The 27,600-nt window shown below is 31.6% G+C and overlaps 2 protein-coding genes across 3 annotated transcripts; one reads left to right on the plus strand and one right to left on the minus strand.

The window, feature by feature from the left end:
- Positions 1-348: 348 nt before the first annotated feature.
- LOC148603116 (kinetochore protein Spc25-like) lies at positions 349-13,028 on the minus strand. 2 transcript variants are annotated; one of them, XM_088553879.1, is made up of 7 exons: positions 12,899-13,028; positions 8,063-8,219; positions 7,368-7,433; positions 6,106-6,246; positions 5,641-5,745; positions 3,092-3,193; positions 349-557 (listed from the first exon to the last, which is right to left on the minus strand). In XM_088553879.1, the coding sequence occupies exons 1-7, from the start codon at positions 12,899-12,901 to the stop codon at positions 427-429; spliced, it is 705 nt and encodes a 234-aa protein (XP_088410005.1). In that variant the 5' UTR covers positions 12,902-13,028; the 3' UTR covers positions 349-426. The 2 variants fall into 2 exon arrangements, with proteins under 2 accessions (XP_088410005.1, XP_088410007.1); XM_088553881.1 differs by lacking the exon at positions 12,899-13,028 and adding an exon at positions 12,541-12,560.
- A 245-nt stretch (positions 13,029-13,273) lies between these two features.
- Positions 13,274-27,490, plus strand: LOC148603117 (ras-related protein Rab-18-B-like). The gene is made up of 7 exons (XM_088553882.1): positions 13,274-13,465; positions 14,780-14,835; positions 15,638-15,699; positions 16,295-16,367; positions 17,372-17,490; positions 20,503-20,628; positions 21,690-27,490. The coding sequence occupies exons 1-7, from the start codon at positions 13,398-13,400 to the stop codon at positions 21,798-21,800; spliced, it is 615 nt and encodes a 204-aa protein (XP_088410008.1). The 5' UTR covers positions 13,274-13,397; the 3' UTR covers positions 21,801-27,490.
- The last annotated feature ends 110 nt before the right edge of the window (positions 27,491-27,600 follow it).

Here is a 27,600-nt window from a genome sequence, read left to right on the forward strand (position 1 = left end):
ATTTTCAACTTAGTTGTAAACCACTGTCATAAATGTAAGACAATAAGGCATGATAGAAGATATCCAATTTTAGATTACCTTGGAATAAAATAGTTAAATAATGTTCAGACTTCACTTTACATACACCTTTATTTTTATATTTTCTATATTTTTGCCAAAAATAAAACAGGGAGCTCTAAAAACCAGCACTTGCTACATATTTCTCGTGTCTGTATATTACCTGCAGCAAGAACTATTTAATTTGTTATTAAAAAAAAAGACATCATACTTATATTCCATGCTATTATTACCTCAAAGACAATTGAAAGGGGACGAAATTTATATACACGCAAACACAAAAACAACCTATTTTCATATTATTGATATACTTTTATTTCTTGCATGAAATAAGAAGACAACAACAAATTGTAATACTGTTTACAATTCTTAATATTTGTTTTTAAGTAACAACTTGAAGCTCTTCCTCATAGCTATAACAAAAGACTTTAAATTGTTAGTCTGATTCAGTTTATCTACCAACACTTCCATATCTGTTACTTCTGGCTCACAATCCGAGACTGTAAATAAAACACATCAGATTTATTGTCTTAGTTATATTAATTTTTTTAATATTTGATACACATATATATACATGAAGTTCCTGTTTGTTTAGCAAACATTAAATTTTGATCAAAAATTAAGTCAGAGTTTAGGTTTCTTCATACTAATTCATTTCCAATAATTCAGGCTTTCAACTAATTTTTTAGAATACATTCTGCAAAAAATAAGGGTATTTTTAAGGATAAATTAGGGCTTTTATAAAAAAAAAAATAAGGGTAATCTTTTTTCAGTATTTTCTTCATAAACTGAAAGATTGTATCAAATAGTGTAATTATAACATTACAAGGTCATATCTAAGGCAAATTACCTTTGCTGAGTGCAGTAAGATTTTGTGTTCAATGACTTAAGTAACTGTCTTGTAAGAATCATTCAAAATCTGAAAAATGTGGTACACCTCAAAAAAGGCTATATATTTTCATTTTTGTAATAATTCATTCAAATCTGCCTGCTTTTAGGAGATAATCAACATTGAAAATCCAGTAGATTCTATTATGTTTGAGTGCCATTTACAGAGTTATCTTCTTTAATTTTGAAATCTACAGTGCATTCTGTATAATTTTTATCTCCTAAGAGCATGGTTATATGAAAAACCACATGTTTATTTCTGTTTACTATGACATTTCAAACAAAATATCAAAAATAAAAATATGTAGGCTTTTTACCCATGAATCACATTTTGCATGATCCTTAGCTGGAGTGCTACTTAATACATATAACTATCAACATCAGTTCAAAAACATGTTTTCGCTATTCAGTGTAGGTCTACTGGCATAAGTCAAACCATTGGTGGATGAAGGATTACGTGTTAAGGGGCATAACAAGAATTAAAGGCACAAGAAAGCAATGCCAAAAATTTTCTTTTAGGGAAATTTTTGTGAAAAACCAAGATTTCATGCAAAATCATGTTTGCCCCATTTAGAGAGGGGAACATGTTGGGTTCGTCTTATGAATTCATGCCTGCAAAGAATTAAAAAATCCTCAAAATTGAAAGGGTGTGTATTTCTCTTTCCTGTAATAATTTGATGGTAAGTTAGTTGCATTTTCCATGTGTACATTATTTTTTTTCTCCATATTTTAAACTTATATCCATGGACAATCTGAATGCAGGGGCAGATATGAAGGAAAATCTATGCGGAGAAACAACTATTGCATTGTTTCAATAACATATACTTACTGAACAATTAAAACTCAGAGAGTTCTCATTAAGAATAGTTCTCACTCATGAACTCGGTGAATATTAATCTTTTAAGAAAAATGAAAACCATCTTATACAAATATTTTAGTGAGACAACTGCCTCTTTGCCTCAATGGGTGCTACAGCAGTGTCACAGTCATGGATTTTAGTTACACAATCTTCATCACACGCATTCAGCAGTCATTTTGTGAACATTTTAGACACTTCATGGAGGATTGAATTCTAATTCATCAGGTAACTGCTGAATGTATCCGTCAATAACTATATAAGCAACTTCTGGTATATCTTTATCAGTATCTGAAAGTGTTGCAGCTAAAAATTCATTCATATTATAGATATCTAATTTGAAATGTATACTGCAGTAAAAGTGGTCATGTGTTTTTCTTGATAAACAGCCTAAAAATAGGGCAATAACTTCAATACGTGTTATTTTAGTAATAATTTAGTTATCAGTTTTTTGATAGATCAAAAGTCCCCACATCAGTTCTACGCAATATACCTTATGGAAGATTCACATTAAATTTGGTTCTAAATGGTCAAGTAGTGTCTGAGGAGAAGAGTTTTGAAAAATTGTTTAAGATGATGGACAGCAAGTGATGGCAATAGCCCACATGGCCTTTTGGGCCAGGTGAGCTAAAAAAAAAAGGCCATTTGAAAGCCTGATCATTTGCAGTGTCACAAACAAAATTTTATACTGTGAAAGTATTATTGTTTGTGGGGTACCAATGGTTTTTGATGGGTTTGGTAAACCACCAAATATGGTTCCCATCTGAAAGGAAATTCCCATTTGATTGTATAATAGTGTTGTTAAATGCACAAATTCTAGAATCTACAAACTGATAATATTTCCCTAAACCACGAAAATTGGTACCCACGAATAAAAGAACTTTCACAGTGAAGTTGATTATACTAATGCTTCAGTTCAGTTTAAATGTCTCTATGTTGTAATTTCTTACTCAAGACTTAAACAAAACTTCAGTTACTTATCCATGACCCATTTTGTTGAAATAAGGCTGAATGAAAATTGTAAATTGATATAAGCAACCACTTCACTATCTGCAAATTATGTTTAAGGAGGTAGACCTAAGGTAAGGGACACAACTGTGACAAATCATTGGAATATTTGTATTCAACATTTTACATTAATCTTATGTCAGCATCAAAGTAATTTGGATAGATTTCATTCTGTTTCAAATGAAAGCTTGTTAGGCTTTGGTGAAATTGAATATGATACAAATGTATCACTATTACAAAAGTTGTGTATCTTATCCTAGGTCTACCTCCTTAAATGCCTACCAATATATTTTCTGTCTCCCTCTGAAATCTTTATAAAGAAGTAACACTTTGTTTCTTCATTGTTTCTGTCTATTGATCCGAATATAAACTGTAATCTTCCTCCTTTTAGTAGAAATAACAATAACAGATAAGCAAGACATTTAAATTTCATCTTCAATAATATATAATAAGGAAAAAAAATGTCTTGTTTCCTGTTGCCCAACCTAGATTTTTCCCTTTGAATTCTGAAAAAATTGTTTCTGATCTGATCCAGATTGCTCCAAGTACAATCTGGATCCTTACCGTACTATGCCCAAACAATCAAAATGGCTGCTCCCAGTGTAGGAGCATGCACAAGACTGCTGCAGTTAACATTAAAGAAATATAAATTCAGTGATTCATCTTTTGTAATAGAGTACCTTAATCAAGTCATGCTGTAATCATTATTGATACATGTAATATGAAAAAAAATATATATATATATCCCAACCCATTGACCTGGATTTTTTTCCTTGGCAACCAGAAACAGATACATGTATATATATTTTTTTGATAAATAAATCTTGCTTCTTCAATTTGATTATGTGAATATTTACATCATCAAACATTACTGAATGTTTTACAAGAGACACAAGGTGATTCATGCATATCAAAACCCACAAAACGTACTTTTACTTCTTATTCAGGAACAGTTACATAAACAGTCGTATATTTTTTTCATTTAAATGTTGCACTTTCGAGATAAAAATTATACAGATTGTGTACAAAATTGGCACTTTGCAAAAGTATTTGTTCTTAATTTGGTTTGTTTGGGTGAGTATAGTGGGATATGAAGGTACAGTTTTCTCAAAAATACAGATCTGAATGAAAAAAGGTCTTTCATTACATAAAAATATACCATACATGTAAGTAGACCCAAAAAAACAAAAAAAAACCATCATTTTTCTGTTGGGTTATTACCCCTACCATAGACTTTGTCTAAATGTTATATGGACTGGTACTTAATAAGTCAAGCTCAAATTTTGGTATAGCAGTTCTAAATTCAAGTAATACAAGTAAAAAAGCATCACATTTTAGCAAAATAAGACCATATAATTAAAAAAAAGACAGAGTTAAATGTTTAAGTAAATGTATCAGCACACAAAATATACTTACATTGTTGTAGAAATGTTGTGTATTAAAAAAGAACTTTGATGATATATTTTTTTGGTCAATGATTAAGATACTGTCATGGTGTTTTATATATATACCAATCTTTTTCGTTATGACCGTGAAATCAATACCAGGGCTGTTTTTACAATTTAGATCAGATTCCTAATTAAGTTTAAACCAAGGTCAAAAACCAAGTCATGACAACTAAAAATTTTGTTTCTCAATCAAACCGATTTACCTGCTATTTGAACACTTAAAATTTGTTTAAAGTGTAATTAGTAAAGGCTATATAATACCTACGGACATGATCAAGGGTCCGGAAATTTTGACAGCCCATGCCAGACATTTTATCAAACTGCAGCAGACATTTGTGTCAGTCTTTTACATGCTCAGATCGAAAAATAAACATAAAAAAAAAACTTTTTATGTAGTTATTTTAAGATAAATATTGGACATATGTTATTTCATCACATACTCCGTCTTTTACAAAATATCAGAGCGAGTGAACAAGTTCGGTTTCGACCACACGTGGACGTTCTAACATGTAAACAAAACATCATATCTCTCAGACTTTTTCATTACATAGGCAAACAGCCGAAAACTTCCGAGTGATGTAAAAAAATGTTGATTATTTATAAAAGAAAATCATGAACACATTTTGTATATTGATTTAAATAGTCAGTTGACTTCTGTGTAAAACCGATTTAGTAAATGAATTAATAATAACAAACTACGACTGATCAGTAGTTTCAGTGTCATGTGCTTTCGTTACCTCTGAAATATTGGCGGGAAAATGATGGACTTGTCCATCTTTTTTCTTAATTAATCAACTAATAAATGTATAAAGATTCTCCGAGTTACTTAAATTAATTTGTATAGGCAATGGGACTGCACATGTACCGTTAATTCAATTATGCAATCAACTAATCAGTTACAGGTAAATCACTGTCACAGGTGGCTGCACATTGGCTAAAATTGACACACACCAGTCAATTAATTTCCAATGCACAATTAGAAGACAGGTAGTCAGGATGTTTATACACTAATAAAAACCACGCAGACAGTAATTTATAAGGATTGACAATTTTTTATGTCCAATATTGGAAAATGGTCGTCGGTCTTATGCAAAATTTGTCGTTCAATGACCAGCATTTTTACTGTTTCCGGACCCTTGGACATGACTATGTATCATTTTTTCATAATTTGTTAAAAAATGTAAATGAAATAACACAAAAAAAGACGTGCCTGCAAAAATTGTGATACAACTTGGATGGCAGTCAAGAAATGTGATAAGTATCGGATCGTGGCAGAATGAAATCTTTACACCCTTAGTAGATATACATGCATTGTAAGACAAATCGGCTGGCAAGATTTTAACAGAATTGGAAATGTCAATCAATTATAAATTATATTGATACCTGACGTTTTTCTCATCTGAAGATCTAGACTGTCTCTGTAAAGTTCTAACTCTGACTGAAGTTCCTCCAACTCTTTATCTAAACTGGCAGATGATGTCTTCATTCCTGCAGAAAATATATGTTTAATTATACTTTTGACTTTATTTATTAAGGCCAATTGGAATAATTGCTAGATTTTCATCACCAGTTGTCCTTCAAGATCCTACTAAGTTTTATTTTGGGAAAATTATAATTCCCACATTTTTTTGTGTTCATATCTAGTATGAACTTGCATGACACGTCCCCATAATCATTTTCACAAATGTAAGTGTTCTCGCCAGTTCAAAAGCCAAACTTTTCCATCAAGAATGATGAATTTCTGAATAATACAGTTCATGTGTAAGTGTAATTAGAACTTTTTTGCATGTGCTGAAAATTTGACATTATTTGTTTTTCACTCTATAGTTGTCTGATTCAATCTTGTACCTATTTGTTCCACTGTCTGTTGAGTTCTTCTTAAATCAGATGATATTGTCTCTCTGTATTCAGCTGCATTATTGATTTCATTTGTCATGTTCTCAATTTCTTGTTTCAGCAAGGCCAACCTAGCTGACTTTTTTTCCAAAGCTAAAAATATCAAATAGTAAAAAGATGTAAATAAAAAATTATAATAATGAAATTTATTTATTTATCTTTTGATACTGCAACTGTTCTATTAATTGTATATTTACAAGTGACATATCTTTTGGGTCACTAAGTAAAATTTATTGAATATAACTTTGTCGTGATGTCATAAAAGTTGCAAGGACGTCATCTGCTTGGAATAAAAAACTTGTTTTCTTGCTTAAAACGTCCTTTTTTGTTTAAAATTTTGTTGCAGTATAAAGACCATAACAAAGCATTAACTTGACAAAAACTTTGATATACGAATTCAGCTTGAACCAGTGAAAATGCTCAGCGCAGCCTCAAATTTAAGTCTAAATATATCAGTTTTATATCAAGTCAGTGCACTGTTATTGTCTATATCAAGGAAATAAAGATGTAGATTCTTATAAAGACTTTTCCAAATTGTTCCATGTACCAAAAAGATTTTCTCAGTTTGGGGTTTAAGGAACTTTTGAAAAGCCATCCTTTTAACAAATCACTTGTATGACAAACACTTTGAAAACCCAGAAAAAATACAGAGGGGAAAGAGACAGAATTGTTTTTATCTCCCGCCAGGGGTTTCAATTTTTAAACTTTGGCTCAATGAGCAACAGGTATTCAGGGATAATTCTGTTTGCTCATCACACTTTTGGTCTCAGGGTGACATTTAATAACTGTTTCAATACAATACAGGTCAAGTTTGATACTGTTGAATATTGCATAATAATTATTGTCCAAGAGTAATTTCTTTTCTAATTCCAAAATATGAAATGTGAAGTATATGTGATTTCCATATAATTTCTCCATTTGTTTTTATTTTGGGGCAAAATTTTGTAGTTTAGCACAGTTTTTAAGTGATGGATATCATATTTGATTAATAATGTTTACCATATATAAAAATTTCGTTTGTCAAATTCTTATTGGCAGTTTTATTAACACATGAAAAATACAAAATTCAGTGCATCACAAACATTAAATTTTCAAAAAGATGTTGGAAGATTGAACCCAAGAAACAACAACCCAATCACTTAAACTGACTAAATGATGTCTACAACTTTCATTGACAGCATGGTTTTATTTAAAGTGTTTTCAAAGCGTAATACCATTCTCATATACAACACATTTCTTCCTGCAATCATTACAGTTTACTTCATACTGCAAAATGGCATCTACAAAAGAAAAAAAATTACGATACATTACATGTACATAATCCAATTCAAATCAAACATCACAATGACATTGTACATGTATATCTGCCTGCCAGGTTGGGAATTTTAACAGCTGATAACTCATCAATATGTCTTTTTTAAACCCACATGTATCACCCAGAACCATTTATTTCAAAACTTTCAAAGAACTAAGTTTAACTAAATTTTATTTGAAGTTGACACAGCTTTACTGATCTCTAACATATCATGTAATGTCTGAATGCCTAGCCTGAAACTGTAACCCTTTCTTAAGAATTTGAAATTGAACATAAATTAGCAAAATTTTGTAATTACGAGTTTGGTGTGAATGAGTATTATTATGTGTGCATTAAAAGTATGCATTACACACTGTGGTGTGAGGGTTTTCTTGTCGTTCATTGAAGACCCATGGGTGGCATTGAGCTGACATTTTTCATCCTGGTGGGATTGTTGCCTCTTTGACAAATTCACCACTTTAAGCATTCAGCATGATCATGTTAAGGACTGAAGAATACATTTAGTTTGACATTCATATACATACATTTTACGTAATATATAGAAAATGGCCACTATATTAGTCAGTCAAATCATAGTGAAGAATGTGTTGCTACCTTTACACTTATTTGTGTTAGTTTTAAACAGCTTGATTTGTTGATTTCTGAAATGATCATATTGCTCTGTGGTCCAAGATGTTATAAACTTTTCTCTGGTCTGAGCCAAGTTGGTCTTGAGCGAACTTAATTCTTCAAGTAATGTACTGCCATCCATCTGTAATCAAAATTTACAATACTTGTTTCATTAAATTCTTTCAATGTAGAAATAAGAGATAATAGAACTCTTTATCATGTTTATTAACCATGTAAAATACAATAGAACTCTTTATCATGTTTATTAACCAAGTAAAATGCAGTAGAACTCTTTATCATGTTTATTAACCAAGTAAAATGGAATAGAACTCTTTATCATGTTTATTAACCAAGTAAAATGCAATAGAACTCTTTATCATGTCTATTAACCATGTAAAATGCAATGTCAACAGATATGTAAAATACATTTGTATAAACACGCATATGAGCTACTGATTTGTGTTTTAAGTTTAATGTACATGTAGTTTGTGCATCTATAACAAAATTAAAAGGAAAAAAGAACTGTTATTCAAATACACATGTACATGTACATTGTACCATTGCACATCATGGAGAGGACATGCATACTATTTTCTTCAATGAAATATCAATATTTTTTTAAATAAGTGTATTTTTAACCTGGAGGCTCCAGAGAACGTGAATCCCTCACCAAATCATGTAGTCATATCATTTGATCATTTAAAGCTTAAATGGTCTCTAGCGGCCATCTTGTTTAATCAAGTGAAACCAAATTTATGTAAGATGTTAAAGTTGACCCTTTAATTATTTCTGCCTAGTATGGACACTTTTGACGTTGAAAAAGCAAAGATATAGGCCAAAATGTGTTTTCACATAGAGTTTCAATGGCAACTTGGAGTGGCTCCAGCCACCCACTGAGCCACTTGAGCATAAGAACCAAATTAAAACAAACCCATGCACAGATTGATCAATTTATTCTGAGGGACATTCATGCTTACTTTTATTTCAATCCATCAAGCAGATTTCAAGGAGAAGATTTTCAAAGTTTGAAATGTAAAATTTGGGGAAAAAATCCATTTCAGCTATAACTCAATCATCCATCAACAGATCTTTCTGAAAATTTCACATAGATCTATCCATTCATGCCAAACAATTTCACTCTTCCATTAGATTATAGCTACATGTATAGTCAACTGTTTTTCAGTTACATGTATTTGCAAAATTCCTGAATTTGACCCCTATATTCTATTTTTAGCAATGGCAGCAATGTTTTTTTAGTGAATCAAAAGTACCCAAGTCAGTTCATAACAATACCCTAGAGAACATTCCTACCAAGTTTGGTTCCAAGTGGGCCCGTAGTATCAGAGAGGGAAATTTCTGAAAATAATAACATCAAAAGTAGTGAAAAAACATTGAAAAAGGGTGATAAGTCCAATATGGCTTTACAGATTTAAACCAAATTTGACAGCTGATAGATCTCATCATGCTTAATATGTTAACCTCAACAAAATTGGACTGCACCGAACAATTTTAGAGAAATATGTTCTTATCATTATTAGTATTACAAAGTTTTTATGTAGCGCTTATTTAACACAATTAAATATTACACTAAGTGCTTAACATAACACACTCACGAACACATGCATGTGTTTACCAACTAACCGCTATCACACAACATACATGTGCATACACACACACACACACACCATCACACATACACACTGTATATAGTATTAACATAGACTTATGTATAAACAATAATAATAGTAAATTAAAAGTACAAGATATATAAATATAAAATATGTAAATTAATAAGTTTCATTAAAATAAACTGAGTAGAAAGTTAAATGTTTCAATAAACCAATTTTGAAATAATAAAAATCATAACAAAAGGCTCCCAGGAGCCTGAATTGCTCACCTCATGAAATTTTGTCTTTTAAGGGCAGTAAATTTAAGAAGAATTTCTATCATAGTTTTCAAGATATTAGCTGAAAACTGTAAAAAAACCCGTCATTTTTCCCTTTTCAAGAGCAATAACCCTTACAAGGAATCGTCTGTCAACTTTTATCCCTGACAGCTTTTGTGGTCTTGATAATATGGATCATTTCAGCTATTGAAAGAATTTGAAACTACTGTCTGAGATATGTGCAAAAAACGACTGTCTGACCCCTATGTTCTATTTTTAGTAACAGCGGCCATGTTTTTCAACAGATCAAAAATCCACATATCAGTTCTATGCAGGTTACCCTGAGGAACATTCATACCAAGTTTCGTTCAAATTGGTCGAGTAGTGTCAGCGGAGAAGAGTTTTGAAAAATTGTTAATGATGACAACGATGGATGCCAAGTGATGTAAATTAGCATTACATAAAATTGCTGTCTAAAAATGCATGGAACGTAAATAAAAAAAAATGTAGGAAATGTATGCCAAAAAGTATATCTATATAAAAGAATCAATATCATTTAGAGTATCATTTGAATATCAGATTAAAATATAAGAATCAAATGTCAATAAATAGTCAGTAAAAACTAAAACAGTTTAACAGTCATATGCAAGTCTACAAAGATGAGTTTTGACATTCCGCTTAAAACATAAAAGTGATGGCACATTTCTCAGGTCATTTGGTAGACTATTCCATAAAGTTGCGGCAGCCTTGTCGAAACTTCTTTCGCCGTAGGTCTTGGTTCGAACATGTGGTGGTTTGATGGTACAACTGTTCTCATATTGTAAGGAACGGACTGGCTGGTATGCACCTACTAGTTCTTGCAAATATACAGGAGCACTACTGTGGAGTGATTTATAAACGTACAATAAGATCTTATATTGGCAGCGGTAGTTCACTGGAAGCCAATGTAAATCGATTAGAGTAGGTGTTATATGATCCGTTTTCTTAGTTCTTGATATTAAGCAGGCTGACGTATTTTGCACTCCCTGTAGCTTATTCACTAAAATAGTTGGAAGTCAATACAACCACGTATTTCCATAATCCATACGGGATGTGACTAGCGAGTTGACGAGAGTTTTGCATGCATCATCTGTGATATAGTTGAGGATGCATCTAATGTTTCTGATCTGGTGAAAACAAGACTTTGAAATAGCACTAACTTGTTTTTCCATTGTAAGAGTTTGGTCACACATGGTACATCACTGACAACAGTTCCATCGAATGAAAGTTTACAGTTGGCAAAATCCTTCCACTCGGTTTTATCCTGATTGAGTTTTAAGAGATTCGATCCCATCCAGTCACTTATATCAGCTAAACACGCTTCGATTCTACTCGAAATATCAGTCCAGGTCTTTCGCAGTTCAATAATGAGGTACACCTGGGTGTCATCAGCATAACAGTTGTCTCAGTGGAACGGCCGGTATGATATGCTGACTGAAGATTGTCTTAGAGAAAATTCTGTTGTAGATGAACTTCAACATGTGAAGTGACTATTTTTTCCCACATCTTTGAAACGAAAGACAAATTTGAAACAGGACGGTAATTTTTTAGTACATTTTTATCAAGATCTGGTTTTATCAAGAGCGGTCTAACAATGGCCTCTTTAAATCCTTAGGAACATGTTGCTCTGCTAAAGGTGTGTTGATGATTGACATTACAAACTTAATAACGTTGTCTAAACAAGATTTTAGCAAAAAAAGTCGGGATCCGGTACAATTCACATGATTTTGCCAGAGCTTTCTGGATTATTTTTTTCAAATTTCATCAGCTGACACAGGTGTAAAATTCGTCAAAATACCATCAAATTTGATGTCGGTTTTCAACATGTTACAATTTTCAGAAAAACGAGATGCACATAAATTATTTCGGGTCTATTCTATTTTTCCCATGAAAAATTCACCAAAGTGTGTGTGAGTTGTTGTTCATTCTCATGGGATGGTAGAATTACTTCACGCTTATTACCCAGAAGAACATTTGTGAGTTTATAAAGTTCTTTCTGATCACTTTCTGATTTCTGTAATTTTGTTGGAGTAGAAGTCCTTTTTACTTTTGCATAGAAGTCGACTTGAAACTCTACACCGTTTCTAATATATTATAAACAATGGTAATTTAATAATTTGTCTACATACATGGTTCTAGAAATTTTAAACCTGTTAAATTGACAGAATTTGTCAAATTAATTCTTGAGTAATAATTCAACTTTAAAAAATGATTGGCTGTTCATAAATTAGTCGCAAATCCAATCGGGATTCATTTTCTAATTGTCAATCATCATTGATAACCCTGATCAGCTGATTGCTCCTTGGAGATTTTTATCTGTCATAAAATGTACCCTTACCTATTAAGACAGCAATTAACACTTTTTGTCAGATTTATGACTCTTCTAATTAAAGAAATGTGATTGAAACATACATTTAGGGGTTTGGATTATTGGTATTTTAGGTATTTATGACAAAATCAGGTTTCAGGACAAAGTTGACCTCAATAATTGTAATAGCGGGCCAAATGGTGAAAATCATGTAAATGTTTTTGAACTAACTTCCTTCAACAGTCAAGTGCGTTGTACATTATAATGGTAACTATATCTGTACAGAGTCAGAGGGCATAACTAAGACAGTGAATGGCCATGGCGATGAAATGTCAAAATCTATACATTTTTCTTAAATTGGGAATATATTAGTGTTTTGACTTTCTCCCTCACGCTATCCAAAAGATGAGCCCTAAATGCATTTCATTTTCAAAATGATCTCAATTTCAAAATTTCAAATTTCACGAATTTGGCATGATTGAGTGACAGAGACAGTGAAAGCTATATGCGTTGTTTCTTTTGCTTATACATTAACAAATTGTTTCATTTTTATGTCTTAACGTTTTTTCATTTGCAGCACTGGTTTTACCATTAGAGTTTGTTGTATATTGCCCTCAGTAGTCTGTTTGTACACATTTGTTGACTTCTTCAGAAAGTTGAAAAGTGCGCCGAAAATACCATCCAATCGAATTCAATCTTTTCTTTCACGTGGAAACATCTAAATAGTCAAAACAAGTAAAAATATTTTGTGAAGAACAACGAACCCTAATTTTAAGGTGAAGCTATCTACTTTGTTGAATTGCAAAGGATTTATAATCTAAATTGTTATTGATTTTGAATATCTTTAAATGAAGATTATAAAAGTTGTTATATAAAATTTATATTCTTTTTCATCTAAATATTTTATGTCTCAATATCTTACTTTTGACGCTATTTGTCTCCTTTTGTCCAAAATCTTACAGCGACAAGCCCAAAAGTGATGACGTATTTAACAAAACACTGGAAGTGTGTCATCGTCTCTGTACTTTCATTCAATATTTCACCCTGAAAAACCTAGAGATTTTAACGATTTATGTCTCATTTTGATAATGGAACAAGATGTCCTAACCACACTGAAAATTTTGATAATCGGAGAAAGCGGTGTAGGAAAATCAAGGTCTGATCTGAATGAGGTCCAACCTACATATATACACATTTCATATGTCTAATACGCAAATAACAATTTTCATACCATTAACGTTCACCAGGAATTTATATTTCATGTATAAACTCTCTTTGCTCACAGAATATAGTGGAAATGTGTCTCTGTTTTAGCAGTGTAATGGTTAAAATACATATAGTTTGTAGACAATGGGAACGGAATGTCACTTTTTAAACTTTTTCATTAAAAATAACAGATTTCATACCAGCCAACTTAAACCACAGAGGCTTGCTACCACTCTACCACTATCAAATTTTGCAGTCCCACTAGTATATAAAAATAATAGTAAGGGTGATCCCAGATTTGGGAAAGGGAATTCCTTCAACTCAGTTTTTTTTCAAATATATTTACTATTGAACGATTAATCCCTTGACAAATTATGAAGCTGTTAAATAAACACAGGTATCACCATCAAATAATCAAATACTTCTAATCTAATCAATACAGGGATTTGTACATCCAAATTCCATATTTCTACAATCGCTTGGACCTAAAGTGAAACTACTGCGACTTTTGACATCACTGTAGACTAACTGGGTTTGCTTGGCACTTATCTGGTGACCTACAGTGACAATAAAAAGCGTGGGAAAATTTGTGTTCCTATACTCGGAGTCACATGCACAACATATTGTTAAAATTTTAGATAAAAATTGGTGTATAGTATTATTGACACTTCCGAAATTTAAAATGTATTAAACAACTATGTCCCAGTAATTTCACTTTTGGTCCTCGCATTTATAGAAATATGGAACTTTGATGTACAAATCCTTGTATTGATTTTCTTAGAAGTATTTGGTGATCAATCCTAATTTTTTTTAAGTCAAGTTTAATTCTTATAAGACATGATTATTACAATTCTTCCCCACTAGTGGCCCCTGATAGTGACAATACAATAAACGGGTAGTTCATGCAATTGTAGGAAAGTAGACAGAGCCAGAATGTTACATACTGTCACTGACCGTAAGTCACCAATAAATATTCTGTTTGCATTTTGGTTGCTCAAATAGAATAATTGCAGTATAAAACAAAACAGTTAAGTGTAATAAGTATACCTAAGGAGAATACCTAGGGCAATTTTCTAGGTTTAATTGGCTATGTTGATGTGAATGGAATTTAAATGCAATACAGTTTGTAATACATCAACATTTCATATAGTAGGACCATACAGGCCACTTGCACAATTGTTCTTTACTGTTGTACATGTACATATGTATATAAAAATGTCTTTAAATCATATATTATATTAGTGTTCTTGTTTTTCGGTTTCAGTTTATTGTTACGATTTACTGATGATACTTTTGATCCAGAGCAGGCTGCTACTATAGGTATTCTGTATATATTTACGTTATTACTTTAAATCACTTTTCATTTAAGTAGTTTGACCTCTGCCAAAGTGACCAGCCTAGTTTTATGGAAATACATTAGAACAAACTTTTCACATTTAATTTGAAGTCTTAAGGGATCAACTAATTTTGTAATAATGTACATTTGTACCTGCATATGCAATTACATTGGATTTTTTAGTCTTTGATCTCAGAACTGCAATTTTAAATGAACTTACCTTCCAGCCGAATTTACTGACTGTCTAAATAATTATAAATAGATACAGGAGCTTTTTAACAATTTTGTACAACCTTGTAGTGTTTTTGGGTGTCATTTGGCTGTAATTAGGTCAGACTGTTTTTGTCCTGGGATCTAGGTCAAATTATTGATATGTACACAGTGGTTGGTGGCATGATTGAACTACATGTACCTTTGTCACAACATCCTAGTTAAATTGTTTGAAATTACACATTAAGCACATGTTGTCTTCATTAGTCTCATTTTCAAGGTCAAATTATTGAATAATAGACTGATTCTACAATCTTGTTATCACTTGAGGATGGATTTTCCCTTTATGTTCTTCATATGAATATTGTTCATTCAAATACTTTCATCAACTGTGGATTTTCTATGTATCACCTTCATTTGCATATTGCTGCTTTGGTTATTTGGACGAATGGTTTTATCCAATCACGAGTGGTCAACACAACACAAAATCATACACATTTTATTATACGTTCACTATATTGTATTTTTTACAATATTCCACATACTATGTGTAAGTCAATTGTTTCTAAATTTTAGGAGTTGATTTTAAAGTAAAGACTTTACAGGTTGAAGGGAACAGAGCCAAACTTGCTATTTGGGTAAGATATGAATTTGACTGTACAACTTTTGTCATAGTGTCCTTCCTAAATAAATATTTTGGTTGGGGCTTTTTCCATTAATTCTTGTAGATATTGAGTTGTGTTTTAGAATGAGTAAATCTCGTTCAGGCTGTGTTACACTATGAAATATTGATACATTAAATGTAAAATGTGATACATTGCAGTATAGACCCTAATAAAAGTTACCTCTTAATGTCTTATCCCTAAGTAGGTAGACCTGGGGTAAGAGCCACAACTCTTATAAATCATTGGAACGTTTGTATTCAGCCTTTTACATCAATCTCATGTAAGCATCAGGGTAGCTTTGATTGATTTCATTCCGTTTCAAATGAAAGCTTGAAAGGTGAAATTGAATATGATACAAGTATATCACTGATTTCAAGCATAGTCTGAATATAGCTGAAATATTGCTGCTCGGACGTTAAACCCTAACAAACAAACAAAAATCAAGAGTTATTTCTCTTACCCTAGGTCTACCTCCTAAAATTAAATTAATTTTCCTATTTCAAAAGTAAGTTTTGCACAATTTCCCATTTCTAGAAATCATGAAAATTCTCATTTTTTTTCTCAACAGGATACTGCTGGACAAGAGAGATTCAGAACTTTAACACCAAGTTATTACAGAGGAGCACAAGGAGTTATATTAGGTACCTCAGACTAAAGAAAATGACTTATAACAGTGTATTGATTTGAAATAAAAACAATATATAGATGAGGATTAGAATCGGGGTAAATCATGAGGCTCTACTGAATGTTTCCTGATTTGTGTCAAATTCATATATTGTTTTTTATTTCAGGTCAATTAAATCTTTTCGTATAAACCCTTGGGTGTAAGCCTATGTAGGTATAAGCCATTATGTACAAACCTTTAGTAATAAGCTCTTGTCACATGAATCTCTCAGATGTCATTTCAGGACAAAAATTGGATATATATGTCAATTCAGGAAGGTTGCCCGAATTTTTGATTTTTAAATCACTAATATTGTTGGTGACTTCGTATTCGTGCTATTTCGGATGATGAAAATAAGCCAAAATCATTGGCATAGAATATTTGATGATTAGCGACTTTGGAGACTTCAGTCTTTGATGATTTTTATCTGATTTTTACAATGTAAACCTAAGAGATATTTGCATTACATGTGTCTGTCATTATCATCAAAAACAGGGAGAATGTTATGAGTCTAATTTTCAATTGGACCAATGAACTGTTTTACAGCTGCATTTGCCACTGTTATTTGGTGTATTAAAAGCCAAGTACTGTTAAAATATAATTGTTAGTGGGGTACCAATCTTTGTGGTTTTCGTGGGAAGGCCAAACCATGAAATTTGGTTACCAATGAAAAGGACATTTCTATTGATGTGTAAACTGAAAACCTCAAAACCACGAATTCAAGAATCTACAAGCTTGCATTTCTTCCCGAATCTAGGAAAATTGGTATCCACGAATTAAAGTACTTTCGCTGTATGGAAAGTGAGGGCAGTATCAGTAATAAGCCTACTCTATGCAGAATATCAATCATTTTAGTAGTTCAAGGGCAAATTCTTAACAACGCTGTTTGGAAATTGTTAAAATAATATTGGGTATTACAGTGGTAGACTTACATATAAACATTATATGTTTTCACATTTTTGTTTTTACTTTCTATTTCAGTGTATGATGTTAGTAGTAAATCTTCATTTAGTAAACTGGAAACGTGGCTGAGCGAATTAGAAACTTTCTCTACTAAACATGACATCATCAAAATGTTGGTCGGCAACAAGATTGATAAGGTCAGTATTAATTGGTATTATGGGGTTATAAAAAACGCAGAAACTACGCAGACTTTTTGTATCATGCTAGAACTCTAACAAATAGGCTTCTGGAACAGGGTTATGTTGCTACAAGATTGAAGTCATCACTACAGAAGTTTTATGGTCGTCATCATGAACCCGTGGATCGTTATGGTGTATCCATCTACACCTTGAAAACCGATTTATTCAACGGGTCATAGTTTTCCTTTCCTCGTTTGTCTACCCCGGACTTGACTTTTTATGAGCAACTCGGCGGGTGTTTCTAGAAAAGCAGAGGACGCTTACCCTACCGGTGCACATGGTACATGCTCCCAGTTTTTAGTGGAGTCCAAGTTGCTCATTTACTTTTGTTACTTTGTATGTATGATTTTAGTTACTTTATGTTCTTTGTTGTGTTTATCTGTTTTCCATATCTGGTCTTGTCCCTGGATTACATTCTTTTGATTCCCGCCATAACCTTGGTTACCTTGATTACTCTTATAAAATGTATTTCTACTAATTGGTCCTGTATTATATTCAGGGACCATTGTATAAGAACACATCCGGAATGACTATTCTGGACTTAATGTCACTTGTCTGAGAACATTTGACAAGTCAAAGAGAAAAATATCTTGCAATTTACTATGATTTGGTCGTTTTATCTATTTCTTGGATGGGTAGATATTTGATGATATCTAATCAGGGGGGGATGTGATATGAACTAGTGATATGAAAAATTAGCCATTGTGAATGGTTGTTGTGTGGTTATTACATATAATTGATACAATTTGATAGGTTGAAAGCAACATTGTTATGTTTCTTTTGTTGTTCTCTTGTATAAACTGATGCCGTCATAGATGTGACGATTGCATAAATTTCTGCCTTGCTAGATATTGTTTGTCAAGCAGGCAAATATTCCAGAGGAATCGTAGAGAAAGGATTTATGAAATCTTTAATTATGCCTTTATTAACCAATTATGTAAAATAACAAATCAACTTGTTACATACACATGACCTACCACTGTCTACCAGCAAAGTAATATTTTCATAGATCATGTGATGTGCGTACCATTAAAACATTGCTTAATTACATATTTGGTAAGTTTCTGTATTTCTACAAAGAAGTTGGTTCAGTAAGGGCAAAATTTGTCTCAAAAACAAAGTTTTTATGAAGAACATTTAATGATGTTTCTCCAACTCTTTAATGTGTTTTATAGATGATTTGATTGGTTTATAGTATTAATTTGAAAATATACGGTCATATATGCCCTTCAAACTTGGCTGAGATTGGGAAAATCTGTTAAAAAGGCTGGAAAACACTAAATTTTGTGCAGTTTTTCTCTCTTTTAACAATGGCCACATGTGTGTTTACTCTCGTGCTTCATATATTTTGTTTATAATTGTCAGTTACAACTTCGGTAAAAATATCTACCGTTCCACACAAAAACCATCTTAAAAGTTGCAGAAATGTTAAAACTTAAAGGTTTTTGTAAAATATCTTTTACAATGGTACAGATGTAATATTTTACCAGTTATGTATTGGTCATGACGGGGTGAGGGCTATATTGCAATCATCTTGTCCAGTCATCCATTTGTCCATCCATTTCATGTTTTTTTGTGACAGATTTCTCAGCTTCTATTGGAGTGAATGCTTAGATATTTGGTATATAGCTTTTGCATGATGACTTGCACTGTGTCTATCTTTTTCAGATTCCTTGCTTATCTACTTCCTGTTTACTGATCAAATTTGTCATTTTTTCAGGTGGTACATAATGGAAATTTAGTAAAAGATTTCTCATTTTCTATTTGAGGGAATGCTTAGATATTTGGTACACTATATTGCTTTTGCATGATGACTTGTACTGTGTCTCCCTGTTTACCGTTCAACTCCGTGTCTCATTTCTCAGGTTGAGTGGGGGTATTCTTAGCATGACGTTGGGTGCAACCTCTTATTACTAGTATGCATTTGTCTTCATTATATATTTTTGAATGGACAATGTCAAACAAATTTTACATACTTGATCATTAATGCCCTTTGTTGTTCAATTTTAGCTACACACAATTTTGACTCTCACACAGTGTTTTAGCTGTGTTTACACTTGTTGAAGGCACTATTGTGATCTCTGAAAGTATTTAATACTTGTATTTAGGTTATATTGTGATGCATTTTTTTGCATTTTACCAAATCCATTCCTTTTCATATTGTTATGTAGCACTCCAGTTAAGAGTCATGCAAAATGTGATACTAGATTAAAAAGGCCTACATATTTTTATTTTTGATATTTTGTTTAAAATGCTTAAGTAAACAGAAAATTACATGTGGGTTCCTGTAGAACCCTTGTTCATAAGAGATAAAAGCTATATCTAATGCACTGTAGAATTTAAAATCTAGGGAGATAACTCTAAATGACACTAAAATACAATAGAAACTGTTGGATTTTCAAAGTGGATTATCTCTTAAGAACAGACAGATTTGAATGAATAATTATACATGTCATCATATAGACCTACAAAGCAACTGAATAACAAAAGTAAAAATGTGTATCCTTTTTTGGGTGTATCACATATTACAGAATTTGCATGATTCGTACAAAGGCTGCTACTTTTAAAAATGATGTTATAAAATAAAATAAGAAATCATCTATAATACAAAAAAGTTACTTATCTTACAATATTATAGAGTTTAATGTATGAAGGAAACTGGAAAAAAATATGAAAACTGTTTTGTTTGCAAAACAAACCAAAACAACAACTCCTAGGTAGGGGACCAAGAGGCCTTTGAAGGGTGAATCTAGTAAAATATGAATTACAGTTACTTGATTTATTGTAAATTATCTAGATATAAATTTTGTTATAGAATGACTTTTTTTTTATTTCACGCTTTTTGAATTTAATACTTGTTTTAGTCCAGTAGGTGTTCAGGGGAAAAACCCTCAGAACTTTTTCAGAATAGTCTAAATCGTTGGTCTTTTAAATTATAATCAATCAATCAATCAATCAATGTTATTACAGGATAAAAGAGAAGTGACAAAAGAAGAAGGTCTGAAGTTTGCCAGAAAACATCACATGTTATTTATTGAAGCCAGTGCCAAAACTAAAGAGGGGGTACAGTGTGCATTTGAGGAATTGGTAGAAAAGGTATATATCAATGAAAATAGAGGACTCAAGTAAACAGTATTACAAAAGCAGTGTCCTAAGATACTTTTATTCATGATTATCAATTTTTAGTTGATTTTGAATTCCCAAATTTTGTTAGATCATCACAGTATGGATTTCTACCATACCTTATGCAGACCCATTTACACCTGTAATTTCAGTGTAGTTTCTACAAACTTTGACAGCAAATTATGCTATATGAATTGTTCATTGCTTTATAATAGCCATGTTGAAATGACACAAAATTAAAGATTTTATGACTCATCGTCAAAATATTGTCTAAATCAACATTTTATCTTACAATTTCATAAACAGGTCTGCTCATGTTAGGAATTTCGATTTGTGGTTTGACTGAACTATAAAAGCCACCAAAAAAATGGTCCTTTCACAGTATTCTACTGCATATATTGTGTATTGGTAGTGTATTCATACTGATGTGAACCAGATTGTGGATATAATATTGAACCAGACTTGTTAAACAAAATACTTGTTAGTCATGCAGCAAATGTGGTAGGGAGGAGGTAGATAGCTTGGTGTCTTGTCATGATTAGCCATTTTAAACACATTTTAAAAAATAGCATGATTGGTGTTTTTTTTTCAAACTTATTACAAGCATATGTTGAAATCAAGCTGAAGAATCTAGAAGCCATTTATATCATTTGAATTACATTACAGGCATGCAGAAAACTTGGTCATTTTGGAAAAGTGTAACATGAGCCTTTGTATTTTGTCAATCTAATTACAATTAGACCTATCAACTGTTCCATTCAGTATCTGCATGTATGATCTAACAACACTCCATTCTATTCATCCAACCTTCACAAGAAAATATGGGGGGGGGTGGTAAAAAGGAAAGAAATTGTATCATTATTCTCTAATTTAGTCTCGTTGATTCTTTGTCATAGGGGACTGGCTTGTGAAGATCCTGACTTTTAGTTATTTTCTATTGTAGGATAAATAAACTTCCTGTATTTATTTGATTGAGGGAAGAAGAAAAAAATAAAGCTTTTTGTCTTTGTCTGTATTTATTTTTCTAATTGTAGATTATTCAAACACCAGGTCTGTGGGAAACTGATAGAAAGGGAGGTATACATCCAGAGAGAAATGACGGAGCTCAACAGGCGGCATGTGGAGGATACTGCTCAGTGATATGAACTTGACCCTGAACTAAATTATGATTGTTGATGTTATCAATGTCCAGGTGCTTTCATAGTTGTGTTTTATACACATGCTTTCTACCCATTTAATTAGGTTAAAGAAAATGTTTTAAGAAGATATGCTTTCTATTCATTGTTTAGGACAGAAAAATTTTGAATTGGTTAAGTAGTAGGGTTTGTAAACTACAGTTTTGTTTCAAGCATAATTGGTTTTCTCTGTCACTTCATGGTATAATGTTATTATTGAATTAAATGAATCTTTAACTTTTATTCAATGAGAACAAAATATTTGTAATGTTACTGCATTTAGTTATTAAATACTGTTCAATATTTGAATTATTTATTTGATATGTGTAATAGTGAAAGTGAAAGTTTCGGGCATTTTAAATATTTTCATGATTTGTACATGTATAATTTCTCTTGTTAACAAGGTTTATTGGTATTCTTTAGTATCATATTTAAAGGAAAATTGATATGGAGGAGTGAACAGTTAATTTACCAAGAGACATTTAGATTTAATGTGTGTATGAAACCCTCTACATGCATCAATGAAATCATCTAGCATTCTTGGTATGAGTAACCATTTATTGGTTTTTCATAACTATCAATTTAATATGCTTTTATTATATAAATATTATCAATGTTTTATTTTTAAAATTCCAATTTTTAGGAATTCGGCATAAATATACAAAGCTATCGGTGACATCATGTACATATATATGTACTTAACAAAAGCAAAGTACTGTGATGTTTGGGCGCTGCAAAGTCCCAGAATGAAATTTATTGCACTAGAAAATTTGGTAAATCAGCTATTATATTATAGAATGATGTAGCTGATCAGGTTTTCCTAGAAGTGCTTCATAGCACATTTATGTTCACTAGTCTTATAGAAGATAAAATATTAAAAATAATCTTAGAAGATACGCTTTGGAAAGTACTTATATAAATTGGGATCAATTTTCATGGAATGTCCAAGCCTCATCAGCTCATGGATTATTTATGTGTGCAAATTCATAAGAAAATGTCTTTTATTCATGGGGATTTGATTTAAACAGGAAAACCATGAAAAATGTAAACTAATGAAAAATAGTACAAATGTACTTTTGCAGTAAATAACAGAGTGTAAATTGGTGAAAGTCTAAACCTGAATGAGTTAGATTTTCATATCATTGAGCAATAAGATATCTGAATGTTTGTATCTTTTTTTATGATTTTGAAGATTCTATTCTTTTTTGGAACTTTGACTGTGCATAATATTTTGTTATGTGATCTATGATTCTAATCTGAACTTTTAAGGGTGAAATTGTTAAATTAGAAAATGAAATTAATTGTGTGTGCAATTAGATTCAGAATGTGAAGTTTAAAAAATCTGATTAATCAAGTCTATAATTAACTGGCAATTTTTCGAAAACAACTAGACCTTTGTATCACTGTTCTGTTTAAGAACTCCTAAGGTAAGGGTCATGACTCTTGAAATCAGTGATATGTTTGTATCATATTCAATTTCACCAAAGCCTATCAAGCTTTCCTTTGAAATGGAATGAAATCGATCCAAATTACTTCGATGACTACATGAGATTGATGTAAAATGCGGAATACAAACATTCAGATGATTTGTAAGAGTTGTGTCCCTTACCTTTCCTTAAATATTGACATGATTTATACATATATAATTTCTCTTGTTAAAACCATAATGTTGTTATGTAGAGTACTCCAACATATTCTTCAAACTAATATAAAAATAGGAGCTGTGGTATAATTGCCAATGAGTTAGTCATCCACCAAATGCCAAGCAAATAATTAAACTTCCACGGGTCACCACATGGTCTTCAATGATCAACAAAACCCATATCATAAAGCAAGCTGTAAAAGGCCCCAAAATAAATGATGCAAGGTGTTTGGTTAAGGTAGATAACTGTATGATTATATATTTATAACAAACACTCTACTTGTAATTTACAACTTATAAACACTGAGTGTTTAAAATATGTACCGGTACATTTTATAATGCTTAGGATTAAATAAGAATACCTGTATGCTTTACAACTTAATTGTAAACAAACTTATTTTCACATTACATGTATATGAGTCGAATGAACTGATGTACATAAATGTTCATATTTTAGACATGTACAATTATTTATTGATACATTGTACTTGTTATTCATGAAAATGACAAAAAAAAACCAATTTCAGTCAGTGAATGTAAGTTGGTATACATATATTTTCATGCAGCTGAAGTTGTTTTTTATTTATATTTTTATTTAGTGCACAGACACTATATAGTAGCAATCTTTTGTAGTAGTAGATATTGGTGTTGATATTTATGCTTCTTTTTATACATCACTTCTGCCTTAAGATTATTAGTTTAGATGATGAACTGTCTCATTAAGGAATGACTGTTTTTTATATTTTTTCATTCTTGGAAGAAATAACCTCAATGCCCAAAGTGCACACTAAATAACCTGTGTAGCAGGTTATTTTAAAGTGTGCACCACAGGCATTGAGGTTATTTCAAATAGACCGAAAAAAATATAACAGTCATTCCTTATAATTCAATTTAAGTACCAAAATTCACTGCGTAAATCATTAAAAAAGTTTGGTCTATGAGATGATGAATGAAATTTTTGATCCAATCAGAAACTGTGTTACTTCTGAAATTAAATTATAAATAAATGGAGCTATATTTTTTTTAAAGGATTTATTAGTGGATAACTTTGGCATTTTCTTACTCATCAAGATTGTCAATGTATTGCATATGTAGAACATTGTAGAATATTGGACAGAATTTATTTTTGAGATTTAAAACAAGTGTTTTTGTGAAACAAAACCATTATTTCTATGTAAATGTCTTGTTTTACAGTTATTTGTTTACTATGGAAATGTAACTCAACTCTAGAAGTGTAAGTTTTGTAAGTATCAGGCAAAATGGGAAAAATCAGAAACATGCATGTCAAAACCACACTTATCTAACAAATATAATTTTATTCAAGGATGTTTTCTCTATTTGAAAAGACCATTATTTGATCTCTTCATCACTGGATATGCTTAGAAATTATCAGTAGAAGTAAGAAAAGTGAGGTTTTTTTTTTACTGAATTATATGCCATTTTCAGTGCATTTTAACTCAAGTGATATGGAAAATCATGTCTTTTTACTTAATTCTGAAAGTGCAAATAGTCAAATTAAACTTCTGATTTATTCAACGGGTCATAGTTTGCCTTTTCTCGTTTGTCTACCCCGGACTTGACTTTTTATGAGCAACTCAGCGGGTGTTTCTAGAAAAGCAGAGGACGCTTACCCTACCGGTGCACCTGGTCCATGCTCCCAGTTATAGTGGAGTTCCAGTTGCTCATTTACTTTTGTTACTTTGTATGTATGATTTTAGTTACTTTATGTTCTTTGTTGTGTATGTTTGTTTTCCATGTCTGGTCTTTGTCCCTGGATTACATTCTTTTGATTACCGCTATAACCTTGGTTTCCTTGATTACTCTTTCAGAAGGATGGATTTTTTCATACTATGTTTCACACACTGCCTGATTCTTACAGAGACACAAGAAGTACTTAAATGTTACTATGCAACTATTCCCTTTGATACTATATTAGCAAAACAGTAGATTCCCCCAAGTGGTTTTATATCACTGCAAAAAAATAGTGGCCATTTATTGTTATTGTCGTTGTCCATAGACACTTTGTTTTCAAGTGATGATTTGAGTAACAGTTGGTTTGTCATTGTAAAATCTTTTTACAATGTTTCAGACCACTAAAGGAAGGTTTGTATTGATTTAAGGGGTTTTGGCCCCAACAGTTTTAGAAATTGGGGCCAAAAAGAGGCCTAAAACAAGCATTCAATAGAATTTAACCATATAATTCCAGTAAAAGCATAGGAATGTCTGTGATATTGTTCCACAATATTCTATACCACAATGGTCTTAGGTTGATTTTGGATGTAAAGACTTGAACTTTTCAGAAATTAAGGGCAATAAATGGGGATCAGAAACATGCTTTTTCTTGATGTCCTGACAATAACTTGACTATTAGTGAATGAATCTCTTTGAAATTATATTTTAAGGTGCCATATCACCAAAGGATGACATGGATTGATTTGAAAGACTTGAAACTGGCAGGAATTAGGGGCCAAAAAGGGGCCTGAAAGAAGCATTTGTGTATGTCAGTATGATAACTTAAGTAAAAGGGAATTGATTTCATGTAAATTTTACTACAAGGTGCCATACCATATAAGGAAGGCGGTGATAAATTTTTTGGGTTGTGACTTGAGCCAAGTTAGAATAAGGGGCCAGAAACAAGAATTTTTTTCTGAGTTCAGGTTGATAACTGGAGTGAAGGGAATGGATAAATTTCAAATTGTACCACAAGGTGCAATATTCCACAGGAAATGTGGGATTGGTTTTGCAGATTTTTACTTGAACCATTTATGAAGGAGGGCCAAAAAGTGACCACTTCAGTTCAGGTCAAATTTTTATCCTATGTCAAATGTTCAGTCGTAATCAAAATTTAAAGCTGTGTCAAGTTTGATTGGTGTGTCCATACTTGTCCCAGCTGTTAAGGGTTTTGACATCAGCAGTCATATCAAAGGCACCTTGCAAAGCAATTTTATTACATAATGCCGAGTGTGTTTTGTGCTCCTGGATTGTGTACTATTATATAGGATGGACACTTTATGTTACTTATTTCTATTGCAGTCCCAAATATTCAGGGTTGGGTTCAGTTTCTTTCATTACTAATTTGTAAAACTTAATACATTTTGTCAGTTTTAAATAATTATCTCAAGAAAAATCTACATTATTTTACTGACAGATTAAAAATTAAAATCTAATACAGTACATGTTATGAAAACAGTTAAACAAAAACTTTTCAACTACATCTTAAAATGGATACACTTGTTGAAGATAATACATCTTAATTGAAATTTTGACCAATTACACATTACTTATAATTTCATCATTACATTCAGCTTCCATTAATTAATTGTCTTTACCCCATTCCTGCTGTGACATTACATTTTAATTGGACAGAATTTTAGTTGAACTTCGTTGAAAAAAAGAAGTACGTAAATCTTAAGATGATACTTCAAATCAGTGGCCCTTTTCACAAAAATTTGTAGGAGTAAAATTAGTCGTAAGTTATGACGTCACAATACTTTTATTTACTATGGCGTCATAACTTATGACTAATTTTACTCTTACGATTTTTTGTGAAAAGGACCACTGGATTTTACAAGATTTCATCTTAGCATACTAATATGATTGCAGTCTTTCTGGTAAACATACCATATTCTTTAAAATATGAATGCATTTTAGTTATTCCAGTGTACCTATTTCTAGTAATTCTAATTATGACCCTTTGGTGTTGATATTTAGCAGCTGTTTAGGTTCTATTACATGACTTTTGTACAGATTTTTTTCTGGTAAATGCTGTTTATCACTGTAGAGATTTTGATTGTTTCCAGAAAATGGTTGTTATTTAACTTCATTGTTTTAAGAAACCTATGTGAATTTATCATTAGGTTTGAATTGTAGCTAATCTTGAGTTTCATATGTATGGTGTGATGCATGGGTAGTAATCCAATTTAACAATAATCAGTGATTATGTATAAAGAATTCATGCAACATAATCTGTATTTATGGAGAATTGATTGTACAAACCAATATATATACTGGCAACAAATATGTTTTATCTTTGTGACCTCCAACCTAAATCATCTAAATTATGGAAGTCTTGACATTATTGCAGTGGGTTGTCCAACAACAAAACCCTTCAATTACCACATTTCACTT

Source organism: Perna viridis, chromosome 11, assembly GCF_037379345.1.
Source record: "Perna viridis isolate PV_CMFRI_1.1 ecotype Kerala chromosome 11, ASM3737934v1, whole genome shotgun sequence".
NCBI classification, from domain to species: domain Eukaryota; kingdom Metazoa; phylum Mollusca; class Bivalvia; order Mytilida; family Mytilidae; genus Perna; species Perna viridis.

Bases quoted from the DNA above. Each gene is read 5' to 3' on its own strand.
- LOC148603116 (XM_088553879.1), bottom strand. The intron at 6,247-7,367 runs GTATTACGCTTT...TGATATTTTTAG, and splicing joins ATGTGTTGTATATGAGAATG to CTTTGGAAAAAAAGTCAGCT. The intron at 3,194-5,640 runs GTATCAATATAA...TTCTACTAAAAG, and splicing joins TCAGATGAGAAAAACGTCAG to GAGGAAGATTACAGTTTATA.
- LOC148603117 (XM_088553882.1), top strand. From the start codon at position 13,398: ATGGAACAAGATGTCCTAACCACACTGAAAATTTTGATAATCGGAGAA. The intron at 15,700-16,294 runs GTAAGATATGAA...TTTTCTCAACAG, and splicing joins GAGCCAAACTTGCTATTTGG to GATACTGCTGGACAAGAGAG. The intron at 16,368-17,371 runs GTACCTCAGACT...TTTCTATTTCAG, and splicing joins AGCACAAGGAGTTATATTAG to TGTATGATGTTAGTAGTAAA.